Source organism: Agaricus bisporus (genome assembly GCF_000300575.1).
Source record: "Agaricus bisporus var. bisporus H97 unplaced genomic scaffold AGABI2scaffold_9, whole genome shotgun sequence".
NCBI classification, from domain to species: Eukaryota; Fungi; Basidiomycota; class Agaricomycetes; order Agaricales; family Agaricaceae; genus Agaricus; species Agaricus bisporus.
The window spans coordinates 1,237,104-1,262,295 of NW_006267372.1; the positions used below are offsets into that span (position 1 = coordinate 1,237,104).

At 44.7% G+C, this 25,192-nt stretch overlaps 9 protein-coding genes across 9 annotated transcripts; 4 read left to right on the forward strand and 5 right to left on the reverse strand.

Moving 5' to 3' along the window:
* The first annotated feature begins 173 nt into the window (after window positions 1-173).
* Window positions 174-1,582, forward strand: AGABI2DRAFT_226035 (hypothetical protein). Its single transcript, XM_006463955.1, has 4 exons — window positions 174-220; window positions 271-344; window positions 412-541; window positions 594-1,582. The coding sequence occupies exons 3-4, from the start codon at window positions 485-487 to the stop codon at window positions 1,425-1,427; spliced, it is 891 nt and encodes a 296-aa protein (XP_006464018.1). The 5' UTR covers window positions 174-220; window positions 271-344; window positions 412-484; the 3' UTR covers window positions 1,428-1,582.
* Window positions 1,583-1,961: 379 nt separating this feature from the next.
* Window positions 1,962-2,932, reverse strand: AGABI2DRAFT_194628 (hypothetical protein). The gene is made up of 5 exons (XM_006463956.1): window positions 2,791-2,932; window positions 2,601-2,726; window positions 2,355-2,528; window positions 2,217-2,279; window positions 1,962-2,152 (listed from the first exon to the last, which is right to left on the reverse strand). The coding sequence occupies exons 1-5, from the start codon at window positions 2,857-2,859 to the stop codon at window positions 2,078-2,080; spliced, it is 507 nt and encodes a 168-aa protein (XP_006464019.1). The 5' UTR covers window positions 2,860-2,932; the 3' UTR covers window positions 1,962-2,077.
* A 247-nt stretch (window positions 2,933-3,179) lies between these two features.
* On the reverse strand, window positions 3,180-5,392 carry AGABI2DRAFT_74658 (hypothetical protein; the record flags this gene model as incomplete). The annotated part of the gene is made up of 14 exons (XM_006463957.1): window positions 3,180-3,275; window positions 3,351-3,469; window positions 3,534-3,580; window positions 3,641-3,699; window positions 3,758-3,899; window positions 3,961-4,014; window positions 4,073-4,147; window positions 4,214-4,257; window positions 4,319-4,356; window positions 4,412-4,567; window positions 4,630-4,787; window positions 4,835-4,945; window positions 5,006-5,219; window positions 5,287-5,392. Coding segments are annotated over 14 exons (1,419 nt in total), but the record flags the coding sequence as incomplete, so codon positions are not given.
* A 1,093-nt stretch (window positions 5,393-6,485) lies between these two features.
* Window positions 6,486-8,360, forward strand: AGABI2DRAFT_226039 (hypothetical protein). Its single transcript, XM_006463958.1, has 4 exons — window positions 6,486-6,497; window positions 6,570-6,586; window positions 6,647-7,576; window positions 7,630-8,360. The coding sequence occupies exons 3-4, from the start codon at window positions 6,819-6,821 to the stop codon at window positions 8,018-8,020; spliced, it is 1,149 nt and encodes a 382-aa protein (XP_006464021.1). The 5' UTR covers window positions 6,486-6,497; window positions 6,570-6,586; window positions 6,647-6,818; the 3' UTR covers window positions 8,021-8,360.
* A 569-nt stretch (window positions 8,361-8,929) lies between these two features.
* On the reverse strand, window positions 8,930-11,004 carry AGABI2DRAFT_145174 (hypothetical protein; the record flags this gene model as incomplete). Its single annotated transcript, XM_006463959.1, has 4 exons — window positions 8,930-8,977; window positions 9,060-9,346; window positions 9,406-10,848; window positions 10,962-11,004. The coding sequence occupies 4 exons, from the start codon at window positions 11,002-11,004 to the stop codon at window positions 8,930-8,932; spliced, it is 1,821 nt and encodes a 606-aa protein (XP_006464022.1).
* A 4,221-nt stretch (window positions 11,005-15,225) lies between these two features.
* On the forward strand, window positions 15,226-16,436 carry AGABI2DRAFT_120825 (hypothetical protein; the record flags this gene model as incomplete). Its single annotated transcript, XM_006463960.1, has 5 exons — window positions 15,226-15,519; window positions 15,595-15,639; window positions 15,698-15,914; window positions 15,969-16,174; window positions 16,224-16,436. 5 exons carry the CDS (start codon window positions 15,226-15,228, stop codon window positions 16,434-16,436), a joined length of 975 nt encoding a protein of 324 aa, XP_006464023.1.
* Window positions 16,437-19,288: 2,852 nt separating this feature from the next.
* Window positions 19,289-20,860, reverse strand: AGABI2DRAFT_120826 (hypothetical protein; the record flags this gene model as incomplete). The annotated part of the gene is made up of 3 exons (XM_006463961.1): window positions 19,289-19,987; window positions 20,041-20,296; window positions 20,352-20,860. 3 exons carry the CDS (start codon window positions 20,858-20,860, stop codon window positions 19,289-19,291), a joined length of 1,464 nt encoding a protein of 487 aa, XP_006464024.1.
* Window positions 20,861-20,983: 123 nt separating this feature from the next.
* AGABI2DRAFT_194630 (hypothetical protein) lies at window positions 20,984-23,577 on the forward strand. Its single transcript, XM_006463962.1, has 14 exons — window positions 20,984-21,033; window positions 21,100-21,325; window positions 21,401-21,555; window positions 21,608-21,744; window positions 21,800-21,940; window positions 21,992-22,067; window positions 22,126-22,211; window positions 22,317-22,457; window positions 22,511-22,573; window positions 22,623-22,654; window positions 22,715-22,914; window positions 22,973-23,063; window positions 23,125-23,306; window positions 23,357-23,577. The coding sequence occupies exons 4-14, from the start codon at window positions 21,673-21,675 to the stop codon at window positions 23,416-23,418; spliced, it is 1,146 nt and encodes a 381-aa protein (XP_006464025.1). The 5' UTR covers window positions 20,984-21,033; window positions 21,100-21,325; window positions 21,401-21,555; window positions 21,608-21,672; the 3' UTR covers window positions 23,419-23,577.
* A 161-nt stretch (window positions 23,578-23,738) lies between these two features.
* On the reverse strand, window positions 23,739-25,146 carry AGABI2DRAFT_209045 (hypothetical protein). The gene is made up of 10 exons (XM_006463963.1): window positions 24,862-25,146; window positions 24,759-24,801; window positions 24,566-24,709; window positions 24,445-24,510; window positions 24,334-24,381; window positions 24,258-24,278; window positions 24,158-24,207; window positions 24,000-24,104; window positions 23,910-23,943; window positions 23,739-23,827 (listed from the first exon to the last, which is right to left on the reverse strand). The coding sequence occupies exons 1-9, from the start codon at window positions 25,114-25,116 to the stop codon at window positions 23,911-23,913; spliced, it is 765 nt and encodes a 254-aa protein (XP_006464026.1). The 5' UTR covers window positions 25,117-25,146; the 3' UTR covers window positions 23,739-23,827; window position 23,910.
* Window positions 25,147-25,192: the final 46 nt, after the last annotated feature.

A 25,192-nucleotide genomic window follows, 5' to 3' on the forward strand; every position in this document is an offset into this window, starting at 1 on the left:
CGATAGGTCCTCGTGTAAGAGGTCATCGATTATCGTCTTATCAAAACGCATGAATTGTAGCATCGCTTGTAATTGGATATCAGGTTCCCCGCTTGCATGTGCGTCTTTTAACAGCATTTTTTTCCTTCGGTACCTTTACGAGATGTTTTCTTCATGATATAGCCAATAGACAATGCGCCATCAGTGCTGCTGCCATCAGCTCGTGGTATTCGGATAGAAGGTGGGTCTATGTTCTAGGATGTTCAGATATAGGCGCCATATATATTTCAGGGTTCGTTCAATGAGCGTTTTTCCCAATTGTCCCCTTCGTTCCTTTCCTTCTGCGCAATAGTCATCTTTCACAGGTGCGCCTTTCATCTGTCTTGTTCTGCGTGACATTGTTCACTGACTGCTATCCTGCATTGGTTATAGAGGGACCCATAATTGAACCTTCATCGGATTATCTTCCCTCCACCCCATCGCCATTTCATTTTTATAAAGGAATATGTTGTCTACCGACGAATACGATGAAGAGCGTCGTGATTACATGCGAGACCTTGAGGTTAGTCATCGTTTTTGCGCCATTGTCAAAGCTAAAGTTCCCTACTCGATAGAGTTTCACGATGCCGTCTGCTGAAGCCATGGATCGACAACCCGAGCTGAAGTGGCATATGCGAGCCTACATCATCGACTTTCTTTTAAAAGCGCATTTTGAATCATCACTCCTCCCCGAAACCCTTTACCTCGCCGTCAACATTATGGATCGGTACACATCTCTGTGTGTGGTTCCGAAAAGACATTGTCGGCTTCTTGCTTGCACTTCATTATGGATCGCAGCCAAATTTGAAGATGGTCTCGATCGTATAATGATCGATGAATTACTCCACGCTGCCAATAACGAATTCGAGAAACGCGCGCTCAGCCAGATGGAATATCACATTCTTTCGGTTCTTCAGTGGAGAGTGGATCATCCTACTGCTGTGGCATGGTTACACATTCTGTCTAATGGAGCATGTGGTGAAGACCCCCGTCGAGTTCAAGACGTTTCACATTTCATCATGGCGGTAACCCTTTACACCCGCGAATTCCTAAATTTCCCTCCTTCGACGATTGCGTTGGCTGCGGTGACTCTTGCTCGACATATCTGTGGTATGCCCAGACGACTTTGGCAACAAACGGATGAGTGTTTGGAGGTCATTCATTACCTCGACGCTCGGTTGAAGCAATGTAATGGACTGTCGAAGGCTTTGGTGAATGCATATTCTGGAAAAATGTATTCCACAGCGTCAAAGGTGGTTCTCGACTTTTATTCGGGAGGAGGACGGTTCTATCGTCCACCGTTTCCCATACCTTTGAAAATCCAAAGACGGACTGCGGGTTTGCTCACAGGTGTGGCGTTGAGGGAAGGTGTAAGTATAAACTTTTATGAATCGTCTGATACGGAGTAGTGAAATCAATGTATATATATGTCTTCCATTCTTTCCTTCATCAAATTCCGAAATTATTCACGAATGTATTTTTACTTATTCATCATCCATGTTCATTAGGCAATTGGTATTTCAGTAGTCACAATCAAATAAGTTATTGCGAAGCCGTCTATTCCTACTTTGATATTGTCTGTCAACTGGTGAAAATATGGATGGCTTGTGAGGTTGACAACTTTGAAATGTTAGACACCAAATCTTTGACAGCTCGATATGTGCTGATTGGTATGCTTCCCGAAGCTCGTCCACGTCTTTGTCTGCAACTTTTAAAGTTATATTCGAGGGTGAATTCCAGCCTCTGTTGTTGACCAGATGTCGTCGGAACAAGGAGGCACAGTTGAACAATTGTTATGTGTCGTCATGATGAAGAACGACTTGGCGATTTGAATGAACATTTGAACGTTCGAAAGCTGTGATGCTGAACTTCAACTTTGTCCTTTTGACAGTATCAATTGAAGTATAACCAAGCGATGTTCCTATCTTGACAGCACTCATATTAAGTCTAACAAAGATCATTTTCAACATTGTCGTATCTAGACAGCTGTACACTTCGAGACTTCAAGAAGTTCGAATCCTACTTATCGTTTGTTTGACTGTCAAGGAATGATGTAGACTCATTCAATTAACCCAGACTTGGTTCTGAAATTGAAACTTTGCGCTGTAGAGTTATCATTTTCCCGAAGAACAATCTAATGAACATCGTCTCAAAGTTAACCCTGAGCGTCATACATCATCTCGGTAAATCGACCTTACCGCATTTTCCCCATAACGGACGACGACATTTGTCCAAACCAATTTCGTCTGAGGGCATTTGATCTATAGAAAAAGTTGGCAAAGATTAGAAAGTTTTCGATCTCGTCAACGATGAATATGATGATTATTTTTACGCACATTCCAACCGGTCACAGGAAGAGGATCTAAAATCCAGATGTATTCTCCAACAGCTGTTACTACTTCGCCCTCCATATTCGACTGCGCAAACTTATCACTACCCTCGTTTCGAAAAGTACAATTGATTGGCATTCTGGTTTCCTCGCCAGGAGGGTGGAGCAGAGTGGCATACCACTATCAGAAAGTTAGATTTTTGGTTGGAATCTTTTTGGTACTTATTGTCGATATATGGAACTCGGAACTCACTTGGCTGTAGAGGGTTGAAGGGGCTGAGACTGACATCAAAACAGGACTGGCATCTTGGTGTGAAACGAAAGATTCCTGGCTTTCATAGGCACTTTGGTTCTGGTTGATAACCCAAACCGTGCCGTTCTAAGATTACGTTAATATATTTGGAGTTGGAGAGGGAGAAAAAAAGGAGATCATCATTACTGACATGAGCAGAAACCAAGCCAGCGCACGCTAAAACTATCGCAGCCAGATACGATGGGTGGAAGAGGTGCATGAGTTTCCAAGAACGGCGGTCCTGAACGTTGAACTCCAAGCTCCGTACCGTAGCTCATCAAGGTGTGGCTGTCATGAACCACGCTAAGAAAGTTAGTCTTTGTACGTCATAACCTTCAGAGACACACACAGCCTTATGGTCTGCCACGCTCAATATTGGTGCCACATCGTTGTATCCCAGTGTGTCGCGATTCTTTCCAAAACAAAATTCTATAATTATTACAGTCATTATAAGTCGTAATTAACCTAGAAACACACGTTCATCTAAAAAGCCCCCTCCAGACTCAAATTCCTCACCACCAAACCCTCAGTACAAGTTCGCTACATTTTCTCTAAAGAAGCTTTTTGTTGCGCCTCCAACACCCTCCGCGAAAATTTACTCCTTTGTCGAATACTAGGTCCATAAAAAAACAATACCTACAACACATTCGATATATATTCATTAAAAAAAAACACGAGTTAACGAAAACGAAAACGAAACGAACGACTTACAAATGGAATAGGTATCATAGCCAAAGCTAAAAATCCGAACAAGGTATTTGCCCATTTGAATGTTAGGTTGGTATACATTTGAGTTGTGAATAGAGGAAAAACTGTTGCCATTATGTTACCTGTTTTTATTAGAAAAAAAGTTACGCTTGTGTCAGGGGTATGTTGAGAATGGTAGATACGTACGAGCAAGACTTTGACCTGCAAGAGCGGATGATGCATAGGGACCATAACTTTGAAAAGTAGGTATGTGAGTACGAAGTTTTCCTTGGGAATTTAAAGAAATACGTTACCAATCGGCGAGATATGAGAAAACTGCAAGGTACACAACAAACATAGCAGCCACGAATAACTGAAAAAGAATAAGTATACATATATATCGAAAAAAAGAGATGACCACTTGTACGTACTGTGATACCAACGACCAAACCTATCCAATGAACATGTGAGAATGAACACCAGGCATATATGAACATCGCTATCGGCAAGAAAAATGCTGCTACACAAGCACAATAGAGACGTGCTTCTGGGCCTCTCGTTGGATAATACATTCTGTTATCGATGATTTATGTGAGCGTTTTCCGGGGGGGGATGAGAAGAGTGTCTGCCGTACTTGTATAAGTATTCTTGGTAGAAATTCGAGAAAAATCCAATGAAAGAGCCCACACTGAGACGTTTTTGTGAGTTCTCGAATTTTGTAGGAAGGAAATTCATGGTAGACTTACAGCATACTTATGAATACTAGGCCAACCTGTCCGTCATTAAAGTCGTGCAAAGTCCGAAAAACCATTCCAATAGATCTAAATTAGTCAAGATTTTTTTCAGCATTTCGAACAATGAAAATCTGAGAGTTAAATGCAACATACTGAATCATGCAATATGTCACACCCCAAGCGAAACCAATCCATAACTGGAGTGGGTATAGATTAGATTTCGAGCATGTGCATAGGTAGGGTGTAGCTGGGACTTACGCTAAAACTTAGGACGACATGTTCCGTAAGTAATAGACCTTGAAGAACCCGATGTGTCAGGTTACATCATAAAAAAGAAGAAATAGAACTTACGAATGGGTCGTGTACAAGAAATCCAAATGAGATGTTTCAAACTCACACTCTCATCTTCTATTCTCGCCTTGTAACTTCGACCTGTCTCTTCTCTCAATTTCTTCGCTATACGCATCAAGAGCACAGTAGAACGGGTCTCTTCAAGGAATATAAAGACTAATAAGAGAGTAACAGCGAAAATGCTGTTATGATTTTTATTGATTAGGCTGAGAATGTACGTGGGTGTAAGGAAAAGAGTTTCACGTACATGAGCTGAATCCATTGTATCCAACGCCAACCAAGTCGTGAATTCATTTCGATCCAACCCGCTATTAGAGGACCATAACCGTTCCCGCATAGAGCACTTAGCGAAAAGATAGCCATAGGTAGACCACGCCTGTCAAGGTTGTTAGATATGATCAGAGAAACGGATATGTAACGTACTCGGCAGGTGCCCAAATGTCTGCAATTGTACCACCAACCATCGTCGCCGCTGTAGAGCCAAATGAACCTTGTATGAGTCTTGCCACCATGACGGTTTGAATGTTTTTTGCTCTAGGAGAGATTAATAAGACACGTTCGGTAAAAAGAATAAGCAGTAAATTGATGACATACTCAGCAATCATGACATAGAAAATTGCGAATCCGAGTCCGGAGACGAGATATAGTGGCCGTCGACCAAACTCCTCAGAGAACGATGCAGTGACCAATGGCACTACACCAAACCCTAGAGTGTACATGCTGAGCCCGACTGTTGCTTGAAACTGGGTAGCAGAGAGATCGCGTGTCATTGAAGGGAAACCTAAGGCGTATGATGCCGCTGTAGCGGCTACCAAATCAAAACAAAAAACGAGGTTATACGGCGAGACCTCAGTGTAATATTGAAAGTAGCGCACAAGTGAACAAAGTGGAAGCAGATGCGACAAAAGTTATCGTCCATTTCTTCGCGCGAGGAAAATTGATAGGGTTTCTTGAGTCGTTCGGTTCATATTCAACCTGTAATAAAAGTTATATCATACAGTCGCAGAGTAGCATTGTCACCCACATAAATGGTTTCTTCAGGAGCTATCGTATCCAGAGAATTTTCCTTCGGTTCAAGAGGAGTGAGTTTTGAAGTTGAATCCTTCTCTAGGTCTGGGGTATGGGTATCCTTTGATGGCTCCGGATGAGCATGAAAATAAGAGAAATAGCTTTGACCGAACTTCATGATGTTGATGGTGGCATCTGACAGGCGAAGTCGATCAGGCTGTATATATAGGCTTAAGGTGCTTCGTGGATCTCGGGGTCGTATTAACCCGGCTTGATGGCGGCATATCCATATTAGGCAATGTCCCGGAACACGCTGCACATGCTTCCGAATCAGGTGATCGTAGCCGTCGGCAGTGTCAGCAATGTCAGCACTCTTCAGTCAAACTGTGCTGGGACCGGCGGCTACAATGATAGGGGCCAACTCTGCCCAGTGATAGTACCTTTTCTTATTAAGCTTACTTTTGTGAAACACAGTGAGATAAGTCATAACATTGGGGCTGCAGGATAGCGCTATCCGGATGCCCCTCATCGGTTGACCTTGCGTAGGATCTAGAAGATCAAATCGTATCAAATATGGGCTCCGCATTGCGCAACGCCGCTCATTGCACATCTATCATGCGAATCCGTAGGCCATCGTTTTAAATTATGTAAATATGGTTTAACTTTGATGTTACCGAAAGAAGCGCGAGGAATGGATGAGACTTGATATTGTCGAAGTGGAGTTCATTGCCACCATGCCACTTGTTTAAACACATGTCTTGTCCTGCATTTTCACCGAGGTTGAGTGATTTTGAGTCATGTGTTGACTCTAGAGCCTCACGACGTGCTCACCTGGTTCCATCGGCAGTTTGTCCTTCAGGAATTCAGTCGATATAATGGAAACCTATCATACATATAACGATAACAAGCTAGATTTAAAAGGTTAGAAAGTTGTAAGCCCGCAGTTTCCAGAAGTATTTCTGTTCGTTTTCAGTTCCGTGTGCTTGCTCTTATTGTACTTTCAAAAGTTGACGATTTCAAGATCAGCTGGTGGCGAGGCCCGATTTGGGCAACGGGTTGTTCCGCTGTACGACATATTCTGTTCAAGTGATTTAGAGATTTAGAAATTCAGAAAAAAACTCTACGGATGATCAACCAGTAGTTAACTTACAGAATCGAATTCGAAGACTGAACAGTGTTCAGACGGTCAGTTATGATTATGTAAGCTGTGCACGTGTCTCAACTTGCAGTAACATGTTTGGTGTTGTTTATTCCGCGTGCTCAGTGTTGGACTTGCAGTTCGCGACTTTTATCTCTTTCTCTTCCCGGCCACCACAGTCGCTTGCCCTCATAAACCACGTTATTCTGCTTCGTTTATTCTCTGCTTCCCAATCTCCAACTCTAAAACGCAATTCTTACCATGGAAGTTACGCACGGCGATGTACCAGTTCCTCAGCCTCGGCACTCTCTCAAGCGATCTGCGTCCACAATTTCGCTACCGACACCACCCAGGACGCACAGGAGACACAAGAGAGGAAGATCTAGAGGTGACTGTGACTCCGACTCCGACTTCGAGAATGATGAGACTTTGAGTAATCAGGAGTCCGCGCTGAGCAGTGACGAGGAAGGTGGCGAATTGCCCGACCTCGTGCGAAATCCTCGCAAAAAGCGGCGGTTGACCCAAAGCAAAGCAAAGGATGAAGATGAAGAAGCTTTCTGGTTGGCACCACCGGATCCCGAAACTCACCATCAAGAGGAAGACGATCAGGGTCACGAGAGCTCAGCAGGCAGTGAGAAAGTTGGCAAGGACAAGGGGTCATCATCTTCTGCGCCTTTACTCTACCGCAAAAATTTGCAGCGGAGTCAGTCGCTGGGTAGCACGGGATTAGCTTCGCCGCCTCCATCGCACCGTAAAACGCAGGTCGTTGCCCCAGTAACCCCACCGGGACCCTCCACTTCTACTGTTTTACCTAAAGTTCAATCGGTATCGCCGCCGAAGACTCCGAAAAAGCAGACGGCACTTTATAAGGGCCCAATCATATCTGATTCTCCCGATAACCCTTTTTATGAGGTGCCTGTGTCATCCTCACCTGAAGAAGAAACCGAGAGCCCACTTGTCGTCAGCCCTGAGCCTGCCACTGTTACTCAACATGAGAAGCCGACGGTCACTTACGTCTTGTGAGTCGCCTGTCGTTGCGAAGCTGTAATCCCACTCTAACCTCTTTGGCCAGCCGTGGTGTGCGCCGCGAATATCATAATCCAATGTATGATCATGTAAAGAAGCGTGCATTTTCGCCACCGCCAGCATCGTTACTTCCGATTGAACACGAAGAATATTCACCGGACATAGGATGTAAACCCCGGGTACTTTTCCCTAAGGCTCAAAAGGGTAAACGCTCTGCGGCAACGAAAGCGGGAGGTACGGGTGCCGTTCGGCGAAGCCCCAGGAGGAAAAGGGTCATTGTTGGAGATAGCGAGGACGAAGGCGGCGATGAAGAGGATGCCTTGATCAAGCCGAAAAAACTGGATTTTGGTCTACCAAAAAACGTGAGCAGTAAAGCCAAGGTTGCACCTGCCAAGGTCAAATCGGCCTCTCCTGGCGCCGGCAGCGATCCCTTCTGATTGGGAAAACAATTTTTGGGTTAATATAAGCGTCTGCTGTTGCTAGCACCGCGTTTTCTCAGTCCATTATTATCTCACAATTTCCCTAACTATCATTTAACTGCAATCATCGCAAAAACCATACTTCCTGTCTTTTTTCTTCATGGTCAAGCATAATGTTTCGTTATGATCTATTGTTCTCTTTCTCTCGACCTGCGAAACCTTGTTTTTGTTATGTTACCTCCTTAGCAACCTATCCTCACCTCTTTCAATTGGCTGATACTTATCCTTCATGCTGCATGTGCAATCGATTTGTGGATGCATTCATTGCACCCTGTTTCTTGTTTTCTGTAATGACAATGCGATACCTAGATGTAACTACGATTCCTACCTACTTGCCGCTCTCCTCCTACCCTCCTCTTTACGAATTGTACATGTGTATATGCCATTATGTTGCGCTAGGCTAGTATCGTAGTTACAATCTTTTTGTGCGGTCTATAGGTCTCGTCTAGTTCAGGATCATTTGCGTATAAATAGGAAAAATTATGATTCATCTACTATCTGGGCAAACGGAAAATATAGCAAATGAAATAAAATGTCGTTAATTCTTTTCTCCAATATGGGTTGGAAATTTGTATGGTTCTTCTAGTTCTTCTGCGCTCAAACAAATATGATAACTAATGCCGAAATTACCGCATTCAGGATATAGATAGACTTTTGTATGTTCTCCTTTTACAGCGCCGAGTTCGTATGTTGGAAGGACTCGTGGTGGTTCCGTAGTTCCGCCTAGATTGGATGACAATGGTGGCGGTTGAGACGATGACAGCGAGCTTGAATGTTCAGCTGGATTAGCAGAAGATGCGGTACTTGATCGGTTGATTATGGAATAGAATTTGTGGGAGAGGTGGTAGTAATGTTGAGTTATAATGTTCAATAATGGAAGACGTTCGCGAATGAGTTTGGGTGTTCGATGATGAACTTCAAACAACGAGAACTTTGCACAAGTAAAAAATGTCAGAGATAAATGATCATAAATCAACTAAAAAAAATCATATCATACCTGTTCCATCAAGTATTTCAGTTCGTCTTCTTTGAGACTCATAACGAGATGTCGAACATTGATGCCAGCTGCGATAGCTATTTTTCGAAAATCGAGAGTGAGGAGTGGATTGATGAGGTTGGAGTAGGTGTGGAGGTTGGGTATTTGGGCGTAAGATCCGAGAAGGGAGCAACTAGCTTCGATGAGAAGATCTTTTTGCGTTTGTAGTTTGTTGGATTTCGCTGCTTCTTCCTCGTCTTCGAAATCTGATGATTTCCAGTGGGAGAGTGATATAGCTTCGATGTCACCTATTGAACAATTGAAATAAGTCAAAGTAATTGACGGATGTTTTTTTGAAGCCACGTACTGGTATTAAATTCGGATATAATTTGTAAACATCTCTGACTCCAGAATATCCGACATTCATCGTCGAAAACGCAAAATTGTCCAGATCTTTGAGGTGTTCGAAGATATTCAATGAAAGAATAATGATAAGCCGCGATCTTTACTTCCTTCTGAGGTTGATATTGCGGAGACTTTCCTTCTGACGAACCAACTTCATTTTCTAAAACCAAAACCGACCGCAGAGAATTGATGACCGATAACGTGGTAGATATGGAATATCCGAGCAGATTACTGATTCTGTTCACCGTCAAAGAGCCAGTGTAGAGTTCATTTGCGAGAATGAAGAGGATGTTGCGGGTGTATGATAGATTGTGATGTGGGATATGGTTCATGACGAGAGTGTAAAAAGAGTCCAGTTGAGTAAGCGGGGAATTCGCGGTGGCGCTTGCTGATTGTTGTCGAATTGAAGTTGGAAGTAATAGATTATAGAGCTGCTTTTCTCGTTCAACTAACCGAGGATCATCGAAAAATCGAACAATAGTAGCGGCGTAGATGAAAAGACCTGCAGATCTATCCGTCAACGTCTTAATCTGCTTTTCTGAAGGCCAATCATCCACAGCGTATCCAGGAGAAGTAAGCTGATACTGTTTTTGAATCCTCGCGAAATTATCAATGAGATAAATCTCGATATCCTTATACGTGCTTTGAGAAATAGGCAACGAGACGTTCCACCATAAAGGAGCAAAACGTTTGATGGTTAACTCGATATGAGGTTCAGGGCGACTGAATACCGCCCAAACCAAAGGAAGATCGGGATAGTCTAGCGTTGCTTGGGAGATAATTCGTAGAATTTTGCATTGCGCTTCAGTTCCGGCACATTCGTCCAATCCATCAATGATGATAACCGCTCTCTGGTGGCGTTGAAGCGGCGCATCTGAAACAGGTACCCTCTCTTGGCTTTGACCTGACAATATGTCCAGAAGAGGAGCGGCGATCAGCTCGCGGAATTGTACCGCAGGTGATTTTGTTAGGATACTAGGGTCTCTTCGCACTACCTCCTCCAGAACAGAACCATAAAGACTTGTTGCCGGGCGTAGACGAGTAGCGAGTTGGTATGCGATGGAAGTAAAGAATTTGTCTGGGTCGTTATGGCGATTCGGGGAGGAAATAAAGAATGCGGCACCGAGTTCCAGAGTCTTTTGAAGCGTTACAGCACAAGTTTGAGCGACGGCTGATTTGCCAACGCCTGCAGCGCCATTGACCCATAAGAGTGAGCTAAGATGAATTCCGTCCTCGTTGGTTCCTTGTTCCTCTCCTGGGAGGGCCACATTGTGTGCGTGGACCCAAGACGTGATATCCTTGATGTATTGCTCACGTGTATTGGGGTGACAGGACGGCGCGTGCTGGCGGGCAGAAGAATCGTATGCAGCCTCGGGTATAGTCGAGCCAAGAAGTAATTGCAAACCTGCTCAAATTCAATTAGTACTCAGGGTGACACGTAATTCAGTAAATTAAAACTCTTGCCGCTGGTACCATGGTGATGATGGTGTATATGGTTAGTTGTATCAACGAAGTGACCACCGTTGATGACGAAGTTGCTAGCTTGAGCAAAGAAGGGCATGAAACCAGAAGGATGTGGAGGTGGAGAGGCAAGAAAAAACCCTGAGAGTGATGTGTATTATATTTATTTAGCTCGAAACCTTGTTTTTGTCTCGTTGGTGAGTTATTGGCACCGTCCGGCACGCGTTCGCCACCGACCACCGTCACTCGTTATCAGGTCTCTCTATCTTGGGCATCATGGGTCTTTCTACCTCCGAGGCTCGACTACCAGCGCTTATGCTTACATCCGTGTTATATGGCTTCAACTTGATTACGTTCTTTCTAAGTCTTCAACGACTTTTTAGAGGGAGAGACGAGAAACGTGTCAGTCGGGGCATTCACTTCCCAATGACGACGATCGTTATCCTCCTCTTCATCTCTTCTACAATAATATTGGGAACACAGCTCGCTCTTGTTATGCGGAGTTATATGTACTTGTCGCGGCCTCGTCCAGTCGACTTTCAAACGGAACAAAGAGCGATCATGCTTTTACAAGTAAGTTTCCCCTTTTTTTTGGCCCGATTGCCGGTGTCACAGTCAATACGTTAACATCTAGCCATATTAGGCGGTCCTGCTGATTTTTCAGACAATTATTGCAGACAGCGTCCTGGTAAGGTTGTGAAGGAATACCTCGGGAAAACACTGACAATTGGGTCCGTAACCTCAGCTCTTCAGGTGCTGGATTATCTGGAATAAGATGATTCTCGTTATAGTCCTACCCCTGGTTCTTTGGACAGGCTGTCTGGGTTCTAGTCTCTACGCTATCTACTGCTTATATTCTCGGATGTTTTCGCACCCGACACCAATAGCTGCTGTAGAAGGGCTTTATCCAGCCTACGTGGCATTCTGGACGTGCACAATCATAGTGAACATTTACTGCACAGGTAGGTCACCTATTCTGGAAAACGTAACATTATGCGATTTACAATCTTGTAGGAATGATTGTAGGGAGAATTTGTTCTGTGCAACGGGGTTGGAGACCGCCCTCGATATGTTCTTTACAGGATCTACCGCAACGAATTCGATTGCATCTTGCCAAACGTATAGTCGTCGAGTCAGCAATGATGTATACCGCGGCATCTTTGAGTGCCTTTATCACTCATGCTTGTGAGAGCCGCGCAGTTGACATCACATATCTAGCTGTAGGTCATCCGATTGTAAGACCGATCACGTTCTTATTATGTTGAACAGGAATCTCAAATTGTCGGAATTGCCTTCAATTTGATACTTATCAGGCGTTCGCCGTCTCCGAAGCATGACCGAGAAAGCGAGTTATGCGTCAGGTGCTTAAATCCGAAGACAAACCGCTCGATAGCGGACGCTACGGTCGGAACCACAGACTCGGTTGATATACCAGATACGTCGTCGAGCGCCAATGAGGGGATAACAGATTGGAAAGAATGAACATCGTATACCGAATATACCCGTGCCCGAATTCATACTAGGTATATTGTATCACTTACTCAGAATTGTTCATAGTTCGGTGGTTGTAGTTCCACTACCTCACATCGAAAAAATTCATTGAAACCCCGGGCCGTTTATACGTGAATCCGGGGGGATACAATGATCACAAAAATACATTGGAGCCTGAAGCATATAACCTACGTGAACACACGGCGCAGATGATGGGTCATCAGTAAACCGGTTCAAAGGTGGTAATGATAGTGGCAGCTCCTTTCTATCCCCTCACTGAGCCACTCGTAAATCACGTGCGTGCTTGTATCAACGGATTGACCACCGTTTACAATGAAATTGCTGGCTTGAGCAACAAAAGGCATGAAGACAAAAAGACGCGGAGGTGGGGGGGCACAGGGGGGGGCAAGAAAAAACACTTGGGTGCCGGTGATGTGTATCATATTTACTTAGCTCGTAACCTTGTTTGACTCATCCGCAGGCAGGGCGTTCTTATGTCACAAGTTATTGACACTGCCAGGCACGCGTTCTCCACCGACCACCCACTCGCCATCAGGTCTCTCTCTATCTTGGACCATCATGGTTCTTTCTTACTATGAGGCCCGACTATCAGCGCTTACGCTCACATCCATGTTATATGGCCTCAACTTGATTACGTTCTTTCTAAGTCTTCAGCGACTTTTTAGAGGGAGAGACGGGAAACGTGATCGACGCATTCACTTTTCAATGACGATGGTCGTTATCCTCCTTTTCATCTGTTCCACAACTGTCTTGGGACTCCAGCTTGCCCTTGTTATGCGGAGTTATATGTACTTGTTGCAGTCTCGTGAAGACGACTTTGAGACGGAACGAAGAGCGTTCATTCTCTCACAAGTAAGCTTTCCCCTTTTTCTTTGGCCCGATTGCGAGCCTGAGTTGTCGCGGACAATGCGTTAACGTCCAGCCATATTAGGGGGTCCTGCTGATTTTTCAGACAATCATTGCAGACGGCGTCTTGGTAAGACTTTGAATTGATACCTGGGGGAAAAACTGACAATTGGGAACTTCAGCTCTTCAGGTGTTGGACTATCTGGAATAAGATGATTCTTGCTATAGTTCTACCCCTGGTTCTTTGGGCAGGCTGTCTGGGTTCTAGCGTCTACGCTATTTACTGCTTATATTTTCGGATCTTCACGGGCCCGAAACCAATATCTACTGAGGAAAGTGTTTATCCAGCCTTCGTGACATTCTGGACTTGCACAATCATCGTGAACATTTACTGCACAGGTAAGCCACCTAACCTGGAAAAACGTAACTTTATCATCGACTTACAATTTTGTAGGAATGATTGTGGGGAGAATTTGTTCCGTGCAACAGGGTTGGAGACCGCCCTCCATATGTTCTTTACGGGATCTACCACAACGAACCCGACTGCATCTTGCCAAACGTATAGTCGTCGAGTCGGCTATGATATATACCGCGGCATCATTGGGCGCCTTTATCAGTCATGCTTCTGAGAGCCGCGCAGTTGACATCACATATCTAGCCGTAGGTCACCCGGTTGTAGGACCGATCACTCTCTTATCATGTTGAACAGGAATCTCAAGTTGTCGGGATTGCTTTCAATTTGATACTTATCAGACGTTCGTCTCCGACGCAGGACCGGGAAAGCGAATTATGCGTCAGATGTTTTAATCCGAAGACGAATCGCTCGATAGCTGACGCTACGGTCGGAACCACAGACTCGCTTGATATACCAGATGTGTCATTGAGCGCTAGTGAGGAAGATAACAGATTGGAAAGAATGAATATCATATACCGTGCCAGACCTCATACTAGGTGTATTGTATCACTTAATCAGAATTGTTCATAGTCCGGTTATTGTAGTTCCACCAACTCGCTCGAAGAAATTCATTGATTTATACGTGCGTAACGTGAATCAGGGGGGATATACCATAGGCTTCAGGTCCATATTCATCAGGATGATTATTGGGCTCCTTGCCATCGTTCATCTCTTCTTCTTCTACTACTACTACTTCTTCGTCTTCGTCTTCATTTTCATTTACATTTACATGACATATCTTCGTCTTCATCAGTATCATTAATGTCTGCAGGAAGAACTCCTTAATCTGTTGGATTTGGAAGCAGAAGGTGATTCAGACTCTGAAATGGAGGCAGATGACCGTTTCCATTTGACGAACAGACTGACTCGGAGCAGATTCTTTGATGCCGGTGAGATACCTACAGACTCATTTGTATTAAGTTGAAGCTGTTTACACAATTGATTACAAATTTCGGGAACCGGTCATGACCGGTCTGACCTCTTGAACGGTTCATGATCATGACCTTTCATGACCCGGTCACGAACGGCACAACACTGGTGCGTGTTGGCGGGAAGAAGAATCATATGCAGCCTGGGATATAGCCAAGTAACGCTAGCGTAAACATACGCTCGTCTACACTAAGTTAGGCTAGCGCCGAGTCCGCCAAGTTACGTAGTCCCGTCGAGCCAAAATATAATTGAAAACCTGCTCAAATTCGATTAGTACTCAGGGTGACACGTAATTTAGTTTAAAACTCTTGCTGCTGGTACCATGGTGATGATGGTGTATATGATTAATTGTATCAACGAATTGACCACCGTTGATGATCATGAAATTGTTGGCTTGAGCAAAGAAAGGCATGAAGACAAAAGGATTAATGTGTATCACATTTACTAAAAGCTTGAAACCTTGTTTGACTCATTTGTAGGTATTTATTAATATGGCGTAACTTATTGGCACTGCCAGGCACGCGTTCGCCTCCGACCACTCACTTACCAACAGGTCTCTCTCTAGTATCTTCGACTGTCATGGGTTTTTCTGCCTTTGACGCCCGACTACCAGCGCTTATGCTTGCATCCATGTTATATGGCCTCAACTTGATTACGTTCTTTCTATGTCTTCAACGACTTTTTAGAGGAAGAGGCAGGAAACGTGATCGAGGCATTCACATCCCAATGATGACGGTCGTTATCCTACTCTTCATCTCTTCTACAACAATCTTGGGACTCCAGCTCGCTATTGTTATGCGGAACTACATGTACTTGTTGCAGGCTCGTGCAGACGACTTTCAGACGGAACGAAGAGCGTTCATTCTTTCACAAGTAAGTTTCCTTTTTCTTTGGCCCGATTGCGAGTGTCGCGATCAATGCGTTAACGTTAATATCCGGCCGTGTTAGGCGGTCCTGTTGATTTTTCAGACCATTATTGCAGATAGCGTCTTGGTAAGATTTTGAAGGGTATCCCTGGGGGAAAAACTGACAATTTGGACCATAACTTCAGCTCTTCAGGTGTTGGACTATCTGGAATAAGATGATTCTCGCTATAGTTATACCCCTGGTTCTTTGGGCAGGCTGTCTGGGTTCTAGCGTCTACGCTATTTACTGCTTATATTTCCGGATCTTCTCGGGCCCGAACCCAATATCTGCTGAGGAAAGTATTTATCCTGCCTACGTGACGTTCTGGACTTGCACAATCATAGTGAACATTTACTGCACGGGTAAGCCACCTAGCCTGGAAAACTTAACTTTGTCATCGATTTACAATCTTGTAGGAATGATTGTAGGGAGAATTTGTTCCGTGCAACAAGGTTGGAGACCGCCCTCAATATGCTCTTTACGGGATCTACCACAACGAACCCGCTTGCAACTTGCCAAACGTATAGTCGTCGAGTCGGCTATGATATATACCGCGGCATCTTTGAGTGCCTTTATCACTCATGCTTGTGAGAGTCCCGCAGTTGACATCACATATCTAGCCGTAGGTCATCCGATTGTAAGACCGATCACGTTCTTATTATGTTGAACAGGAATCTCAAATTGTCGGAATTGCGTTCAATTTGATACTTATCAGGCGTTCGCCGTCTCCGAAGCATGACCGAGGAAGCGAGTTTTGCGTCAGGTGCTTGAATCCGAAGACAAACCGCTCGATAGCGGACGCTACGGTCGGAACCACAGACTCAGTTGATATACGAGATGCGTCGTTGAGCGCTAGTGAGGGGATAACAGATTGGAAAGAATGAACATCACATACCGAATATAGCCGTGCCCGACCTTATACTAGTTGTATTGCATCACTGATTCAGAGTTGTTCATAGTTCGGTTATTGTAGTTCCACTACTAACTCACTTTGAAGAAATTGATCGATTTATATGTGCGTAACGTGAATCAGGGGGGATATACCAACTTCGGGTCCTTATTCATCAGGATGATTATTAGGCTCCTTGTCATCGTTCAACTGTTCTTCTTCTTCTACTACTTCTTCGTCTTCATCAGTATTCTGCACTGCAGGAAGAACTCCATAATCTCTTGGATCTGTTGGATTTGGTAGCGGAAGGTGATTCAGACTCTGAAATGGAGGCAGATGACCGTTTCCATTTGACGAACAGACTGAGCAAATTCTTTTATGCCGGTGAGATATCTACAAGCTCATTTGCATTTGAAGCTGTTTACAATATTGATTAGGAACCGGTCATGGCCTGTATCAATGTGAAAATGGTGTAACCGCCAGCGTCACAAATCATACCGGCAGCGTAGGCTAGCGGAAGGTCAGCCGAAACTAGCCTGTGATCGGCATCCTCTCAAATAAGGAGATGCCGATCCTCGGCACCTGTCCTCGACCTGAATGACCCTTGCAATATCTTATACGATTGATGGCAGTCTCACTTAGTCCCACAGTAATACAAGCATCATATTTCCATATACTATATATATGACCTTTTTATGACAGTTTGATAATCAAGTATATGTCAATAAACTGAACCCCCCCCTCAAAAAAACCATAGAACACTAATTGTAAGACTCCGCTAGCGTTCCCCACGAAACGGCAGCGTTGATCCAGCGGACGGCAGCGCAACGGCAGTGTAACTCTAGCGTAAAAATCATCCCCAAGATTATTACGCTAGCATTACGCTAGAGTATACGCTGGACCTACGCCACCGTAATGCTAACGTAAAATAGTGGAACTCTAGCGTAAATGTACGCTTGCCCACGCTCCATTACGCTAGCGTTCCGCCATTTCACATAGTCCCGCCCTTCTGATACCCATGGTGATGATGGTGCGTATGGTTAATTGTATCAACGAATTGACCACAGTTGATGATCTTGAAATTGCTGGCTTGGCATGAAGACAAAAGGACCTGGGTCACAATGTGTATCACGTTTACTTAGCTCAAAACCTTGTTTGACTCATTTGTAGGTATTTATTAATATGGCATAACTTATTCGCACTGCCAGGGACGCCGCGTTCGCCGCCGACTACTCACTTGCCACCGGGTCTCTATCTTGGATCGTCATGGGTTTTTCTGCCTTTGACGCCCGACTACCATCGCTTATGCTTACATCCATGTTATATGGCTTCAACTTGATTACGTTCTTTCTATGTCTTCGGCGGCTTTTTAGAGGGAGAGACAGGAAACGTGATCGAGGCATTCACATCCCAATGATGACGGTCGTTATCTTACTCTTCATCTCTTCTACAACAATCTTGGGACTCCAGCTCGCTATTGTTATGCGGAATTACATGTACTTGTTGCAGGCTCGTGAAGACGACTTTCAGGCGGAACGAAGAGCGTTCATTCTTTCACAAGTAAGTTTCCTTTTTCTTTGGCCCGATTGCGAGTGTCGCAGTCAATGCGTTAACGTTAACATCCGGCTGTATTAGGCGGTCCTGCTGATTTTTCAGACCATTGTTGCAGACAGCGTCTTGGTAAGATTTTGAAGATAAACCTTGGGGGGAAACTGACCATTGGGACCATAACTTCAGCTCTTCAGGTGTTGGACTATCTGGAATAAGATGATTCTTTCTATAGTTCTACCCCTGGTTCTTTGGACAGGCTGTCTGGGTTCTAGCATCTACGCTATCTACTGCTTATATTTCAGGATCTTCTCGGGCCCGAAACCAATATCTGCTGAGGAAAGTGTTTATCCTGCCTACGTGACATTCTGGACTTGCACAATCATAGTAAACATTTACTGCACAGGTAAGCCACCTAGCCTGGATAACGTAACTTCATCATCGATTCACAACCTTGTAGGAATGATTGTAGGGAGAATTTGTTCTGTGCAACGGGGTTGGAGACCGCCTTCCATATGCTCTTTACGGGATCTACCACAACGAACCCGCTTGCATCTTGCCAAACGTATAGTCGTCGAGTCGGCCATGATGTATACTGCGGCATCTTTGAGTGCCTTTATCACTCATGTTTGTGAGAGCCCCGCAGTTAACATTACATATCTAGCCGTAGGTCACCCGATTATAGGACCGATCACTTTCTTATCATGTTGAACAGGAATCTCAAGTTGTCGGGATTGCTTTCAATTTGATACTTATCAGACGTTCGTCTCCGACGCAGGACAGAGAAAACGAGTTATGCGTCAAATGCTTTAATCCGAAGACGAACCGCTCGAAGGTTGACGCTACGGTAGGAACCACCGGACTCGGTTGATATACCAGATACGTCGTCGAGCGTCAGTGGTGGGATAACAGATTGGAAAGAATAAATATCATATATCGGATATAGCCATGCCCGACCTCATCCTAAGTAGTTCGGTGATTGTAGTTCCACTACTTGACATTGAAGAAATTTACCGAAACCCGTTTATACGTGAAACCGGAGGGATATAATGATCACACGAATATGCGTTGAAGCCTAGAACATATGACCTAGGTGAACACAACGTCAGATTATGGAAAAGATCTGATGCAACGGGTCAGCTTACTTTACCATCCAACCACCTAGTCGGTGCGTCATGATCCATCAGACTTCACCTGCATGACAACGACTGCGCGATGGTAAATCCAGCAGCATTTTTATTGACCAAAATAGGATACTTCGATGGTATTTTTACGCTTCTTCAAAACGTCAGCAGCGTCTCAATCAGTCAAGAATGGCCTAACCTTCATTCCAACAACCGCACCATCTGCGAGATATTTACCCGAAAATTCTTTACTAGGCGAGACAATTTCAACGCATGGTAATCTGGTAGTGATGAGATTCACATCATTGATCATGAAAGGCTCATAGAGATCGGGCAGCTTGACTTCAGTGGAACGGCGAACGTGGTGTTTGTTAAAGTCACAACAGCGAAGGCCGAACTCCGAGACATATAGGGAACGCTGTCCATATGTACTAGTGACCCGTCGTTGAATTGCCGTGACAGGAGGCCCCCAAGAGTCCCAATCAAGAATTAAATGCTTTGTGACGGCCGACCACTCTTCTGAAGGGGGAAGGAGTCTCATGATTGAGTCCCTGTGAACGAGTAATGAAGCTGTAGCGAGTAGGGTGATGCAGATAAGAGCAGTATCTGGCTTGTCCATGAAGGGAATGGAAGATGATATATATTTAGGGAATCGACCATCTTCGGTTGGATTTGGTAGGCTTCGACATGATATGAAACTACTTCGGCCGACGTGACATGGGGGGAGATCAAGTTGCTGTATTAACTTAACAGGTCCACCAGAAGACGAGGAGGGGATGTAAAATATGTACAGTGACCATTCCTTGGGGTCAGGGACGATCACTAGATTCTGATCGAGAACGACGACATCACAGTTCGACACTGGTATAGGTTCCTTTGTGAAGAGATTTGGGTCAACTGGTCATGAGTATCCTAAGGACAACGCACACATTTGGCTTGGCCCGTTTTCCAATTATAAACATACATGCACTCGACCTCTACGCCAGCTTTTAGCAAACGAATCGTGAGGACGAGGTTTTCACCGAATATTTCTATATTATTGGCCATAAAGTTGTAACAGTTGTTCGAAACGTCATTGCGGAACACGAGAATGTTGGGCTCCATTGCAAGGGGATGAGCTTTTCCTGTAGAGTACTGGAGCAGGACGAGTCTGAGCTCGATTTGAGAGTCAGGCAGGCTGTTCCTATGGCCGGTGACTTTCAGAATAGCCACCTCATGATAAGTGCTGTATTACTCACTTCGTGAGGCAGGCAATGAGATCATGCTCATCGACGCAAAAGCCGACGTGCATGAGATTTCCAATCCCAAGCGGAATTGGATGGAAAGAATCTTCTTTGATTTCCCGGATCGACGAGATTTGGAAATATTTCCGGAATGCCAACTGACTGACTTTGGAGTACTCGAATAACGTGCAATGGTTTGGCTGTATTTTAAGACGCCTTGTATTTGATATGCATTTTCCCGGGCCAGCCGGAAGCGCTGTTATCCTTTTGGACGTGGGCGTTAGCGAGCTCCATGCTGATTCCCTCTCTCTCAGAATTTGTAGCCGTTCGGGAATAGGTAGATGGCAATTCGGATTGTCGCGAACGTGAGCAATTTTGCACTCGAGAGCATACTGAAGAATGAGAGATGTTTTGTACAAGTTGCGGAAAAAGTGATTGAGTGCTTGAACAGCGTATGCATCAGAAACATCTAGGCATAACAAAATATCAACAATGATTTCGATAGGGAGTCGGAGGAGATTCATTTGCCGTGAAGATAGAACGAATGATGTCGAACGAACTGTAATCGATCACTATTTTCATGTCGAAATAGGAAAATTCGTGTGATGAATCATCAGCGCAATCAGCACAGCCTTCCTTAGATTTCTCTGCCACCGGAGTCTGCGATTTTACACATGGGGATGCAATTCTCAAACAGGTGTGTATCTTTGACTTCTTCTTTGTCTGCTGGTTGACACGTAACCCAATCATTCGTGTCATCCAGGCTCAGCCAGGGAAACGTTTGGGATTGACAAATTCAAAAATACACCTCATTGAGCGGCTCGAGAAACGGGCTCGTCTCACAATACCTGGCACATATACCATCAACAGTTGTTCATAGGCTCCCATGATATACCCAGGAGTACGTGTTCGCTCTGTATTTATCTCGGCACCAATAGGCTCGACCCGACATTTCTCCATTGTATCGTTGAAGTCTACTGGGGCACTCGGTACGTTTTTCCGAGAGATCGTGTTTTTAAACTGCGCTAAATGTGGAACACGGTCTCGTGAAATACGATATCCAGTGAAAAGCGCTTCTTGCATCACAGCTCCATTTACAACACGGGGAATTCAGGGTCTCAAGGACATCTCGTTACATGCAGCGTCTAAGTTATAACTGGTGCACCATCTGATCTCCGTTCTGAACGACGACCACATGAAGGGCCGGATATAATATAAGGTCGGTTATTTTTATGCCAACATAATAAAGCGACGTTTATCCTCTATTTAAGGAACGTTGCCGCAGCTCCATGAATGCAGGTGCATTCGTATCTGCCGTTCCCAGATCGGAGAAGCTATGAAAGGTTTTATTCAATTGATCTCCACTCTAGCTTGTATCACACTAGCCGCTGCGAATGTGCCAGGTTGGGTGCGTATTTACATGTTTCTTCTATTTTCTCAGACTGAGAAACGGTGCTTTTTAGCCATTTGACGTGACCGAAATCAATGCTCCCGATGGCTCTGTCAAAGCAAAATTTGTTTCTCTCGGCGCAACTATGACCGAACTCTGGGTTAAAGACAGGGATGGGAATGCCCGAGATGTCATTCTAGGATATGATGATAATGTTCGTTCTTCTCTACCCGCCTTCTATGTTGTTTTATGAGGCATATCACAGACTCTGCTTTTAACCGACCCTGACCACCCAGTGTTCAATGCTATCGTGGGAAGATATGCTAACCGCATTAAAAACGGTGTGTATTCAGTTCTTTTGCCCCGCTGTCACAGTTCAACTCATACAGTAATGAACAGGAACCTTCTCTATCCCAACTACAAAGGAAGCTCAGCCACCTGGCACCGGAGTTTGGCAGCTCCCTACCAACGACCATGATGGTGAGCCAGTCTTAGTTCTATCGATGTTATTCTAATACCATATGTCACTAGGTCAGGTAGGCACCAGTCCCTCATGTCCCTGCCGAGCCACGCGAATTCATATGCTTTAGGTTACGCTCCATAGCAGCGATTATGGCTGGGATAGGAAGAATTGGACAGTCCATTCACGTTCACCTACCAGTGTCACGTACAAATACGTGGATCCAGCAGGCGAGGATGGCCAAGGTTTCCCGGGAGAGGTGACCGTATACGTGAGCCCTGACCATACATTTGCTGGGAAAGCTGCGTTAATCTGCTCTGTTAGGCCACTCATGAAGTATCCAATGGCGTGCTTAGGTCCAGTGTCCGCGCCCATGCCACAGAAAAGGTTTGTCTCTCACTAGTACTCTAATTCATACCCTGAATTGTATAAACAGACCCCGATTATGACTACGCAACACGTTTACTGGTTAGTCTCCTATTTTCTTGGAAGGAAGCAAGGACAGAGCTTGATCCAACTTTGTTGCAGGAACCTTGACGCCTTCCAGAATGGCGGGGACACTGCGCTTAACCACTACCTCACTCTTGACGCCTCCAGGATTGTCCACCTTGATGGAAACGCTATTCCTTACGGCGATTTTATTGAAACTTCCGGTACCATTTTCGACTTCAAGAACGGGAAAATGATTGGTGAGAACTTTAATCAAACAGTTGATAACTGTGGAACGGGTTTGTCGACTTTTTTTCCATCCTTTAGGCTAGGTAAACTGATACATACACTCTTCAGGCTGCCAAGGGTTTGATCACTGTTGGATCTATGATCAAAGTGAAACCAGACGTGCTGGAACGTCCTTGTGGAGCAATAACTCTGGTATCAGGTGGGTTTCTTATATAGTATATTCAGCCCAGTCACCTATGTACTCATCATTCGTTGAATAGGGTCGATATCTCTACAAATCAGCCAGCGGTTCAAATGTATACCGCTTACTGGCTCAACACCCCTCGGAAGGAAGTCCACGGAGGCCCCTCTCTTGTATATGACTCCTGGTCGGCAGTAGCAATCGAGCAACAAGGATACGTTGATGCTGTCAACACCCCGGAATGGAATGTTAACCAAATCTGTGAGTTTTTGGTCATCCAGCTTGCTAGCATATCACTGAGATAATTGTAGACGGACCACGTGAAGACTATGAGTGGAGCGCCACGTATAAGTTTTCTATTGTGGATGCCTGAGTCGGAGTTATATCATGAGGAAGTCTGTCACATTTGAAGTCAGAAGCTACGTTCGGACTATCGTAGTTGTAAGCATCCCAGTACAATTATTAACTATCTATCACGCAAGCCGACTGTTATTTATGAACTATCATCTACGCGCAACTATTTTCCGGGTCCAAGGCAGAAGCTCGGTAAATTTTCAACAATCCAGATACGGATCAACTGCTGGCGTAGCCAGCCCAATACGTTTCGAGATGTTGAAAGTCAGTTCAACGAGTATTGTATATTTGTTCAACTCTTTCCGGACACCCGCACCAACACTGGCGTACATATCCCAACCCAAATATGCAATGGATGCGGTACAGGAGAAACCCAGCTGCGCATTGATTCACAGAAAAATCCTTCTAAGACGGCTTCACCCAAGAAACTATTAAAAGACAATTAATCGGTGCTCCTCATATTCAAGGTTTTACAAAGCCCTCTTCAACATGACATACATTAATACTTACTTTAGTCAAAATATGATCCACCATTGACGGAAATCTACGGTAAGCAATCAGTCATAAATGTCTATCTATTACTGATGAAATAAAGACTACCGTTTGCCCTGTTATATATCCAGATCCCTGGGAAGCCAAAAACGATACGAGACTTGCAATGTCATCAGGCTGCCCAGGGCGACCCAGGGCTGTAAGTGAGGCCCACTGCAGGTATCATCAGAATGTCGGACTTAGTAGAGCTCCCTACTTGGTCTTACCGCTCGCTTCATGGTTGCCAGGGTATCTTTATCCATACCGAATCCAAGTTCTCCAGGAACTTTCAGCTGTTTTTACACATACACCAGTCAGAAAACTTACGCAAGGGGGTTTCAATGAAACCTAGAAGCGTAGTAAGTCAATCAGTTTCAAGCTGGCAGATCATAACGACACCGACCAGGTGCATAGGCGTTAACGGTGATGTCGTATTTCCCTAGCTCCCGCGCTATTCGCAGGGGGACCCAGAGTTACTATAATCCGCTTCCTTCTTCAGAATAATGGAACGAACCAGCGCTCTGCGTTAAACCCCTAACTGCAAATTTTGACGCAGCATATGCCGTTACATTTTCCGCGCCTACAATTGAAAACTATCAAGGCCCAGGAATTTAGCGTTCAAAGATGATAATGACCTTGTTTCCCAAAAAAGGACGAAGCACCGATGATCCTGCCACCCTGCTTCTGCTTGATCATGACTTCCGCGGCATATTTATAACAGAGATAAGACCCAAGACCGTTCACCACCATAACCCTCTGCCACATGTCGACAGTGCCCACTGCACTTTTGGTCATTTCGAGTTGGACTCAAAACCTTAGTGTACGTACGTGGTTCAGTGGACAACGGCATAATACCGGCATTTGCAACCATCTACAATTGTTAGAGGATTAATCGACACGTCACTGGATGCATGAACGACAGACAACTCACCACATGGAGTCCGCCGAGGTTTTTCATGGTTTCCTGTACCATGCTGCTCACGTCATGCTCCTTCGAGACATCTCCAGTGTGGATATAAGCACGTCGTCCCATCGAAGTTATGTCCCGTTGTATTGCCTCCAAGTTAGAAGTCAGGGAAGGCAAGTCGCTCATTGCAATATCGAATCCGTCTGTCGCAAGTCGACGAGAAATAGCTTCCCCGATTCCCCTAGAGGCTCCTGTAACAAGGGCAACTCGCAAAGCCATGAAAAGCAATTATTTGAATGATGAAGTATTATCGGAAGAAAGGCGTTTTAAGTTGAGAGTTCTCTCTGTATATATA

Excerpts from the sequence above, each read along its gene's own strand:
- AGABI2DRAFT_226035 (XM_006463955.1), top strand. The coding sequence starts at position 485 with ATGTTGTCTACCGACGAATACGATGAAGAGCGTCGTGATTACATGCGA. Across the intron at positions 542-593 it reads ATTACATGCGAGACCTTGAG|AGTTTCACGATGCCGTCTGC; the intron begins GTTAGTCATCGT and ends CCTACTCGATAG.
- AGABI2DRAFT_194628 (XM_006463956.1), bottom strand. The coding sequence starts at position 2,859 with ATGCACCTCTTCCACCCATCGTATCTGGCTGCGATAGTTTTAGCGTGC. Across the intron at positions 2,529-2,600 it reads CTTCAACCCTCTACAGCCAA|TGGTATGCCACTCTGCTCCA; the intron begins GTGAGTTCCGAG and ends ACTTTCTGATAG. Across the intron at positions 2,153-2,216 it reads TCCGTTATGGGGAAAATGCG|ATTGTTCTTCGGGAAAATGA; the intron begins GTAAGGTCGATT and ends GATGTTCATTAG.
- AGABI2DRAFT_226039 (XM_006463958.1), top strand. The coding sequence starts at position 6,819 with ATGGAAGTTACGCACGGCGATGTACCAGTTCCTCAGCCTCGGCACTCT. Across the intron at positions 7,577-7,629 it reads CCGACGGTCACTTACGTCTT|CCGTGGTGTGCGCCGCGAAT; the intron begins GTGAGTCGCCTG and ends CTCTTTGGCCAG.
- AGABI2DRAFT_194630 (XM_006463962.1), top strand. The coding sequence starts at position 21,673 with ATGAAAGGTTTTATTCAATTGATCTCCACTCTAGCTTGTATCACACTA. Across the intron at positions 21,745-21,799 it reads CTGCGAATGTGCCAGGTTGG|CCATTTGACGTGACCGAAAT; the intron begins GTGCGTATTTAC and ends GGTGCTTTTTAG. Across the intron at positions 22,574-22,622 it reads GCGCCCATGCCACAGAAAAG|ACCCCGATTATGACTACGCA; the intron begins GTTTGTCTCTCA and ends TTGTATAAACAG.
- AGABI2DRAFT_209045 (XM_006463963.1), bottom strand. The coding sequence starts at position 25,116 with ATGGCTTTGCGAGTTGCCCTTGTTACAGGAGCCTCTAGGGGAATCGGG. Across the intron at positions 24,105-24,157 it reads TGGCAACCATGAAGCGAGCG|TGGGCCTCACTTACAGCCCT; the intron begins GTAAGACCAAGT and ends TGATACCTGCAG. Across the intron at positions 23,944-23,999 it reads GATATATAACAGGGCAAACG|ATTTCCGTCAATGGTGGATC; the intron begins GTAGTCTTTATT and ends TGCTTACCGTAG.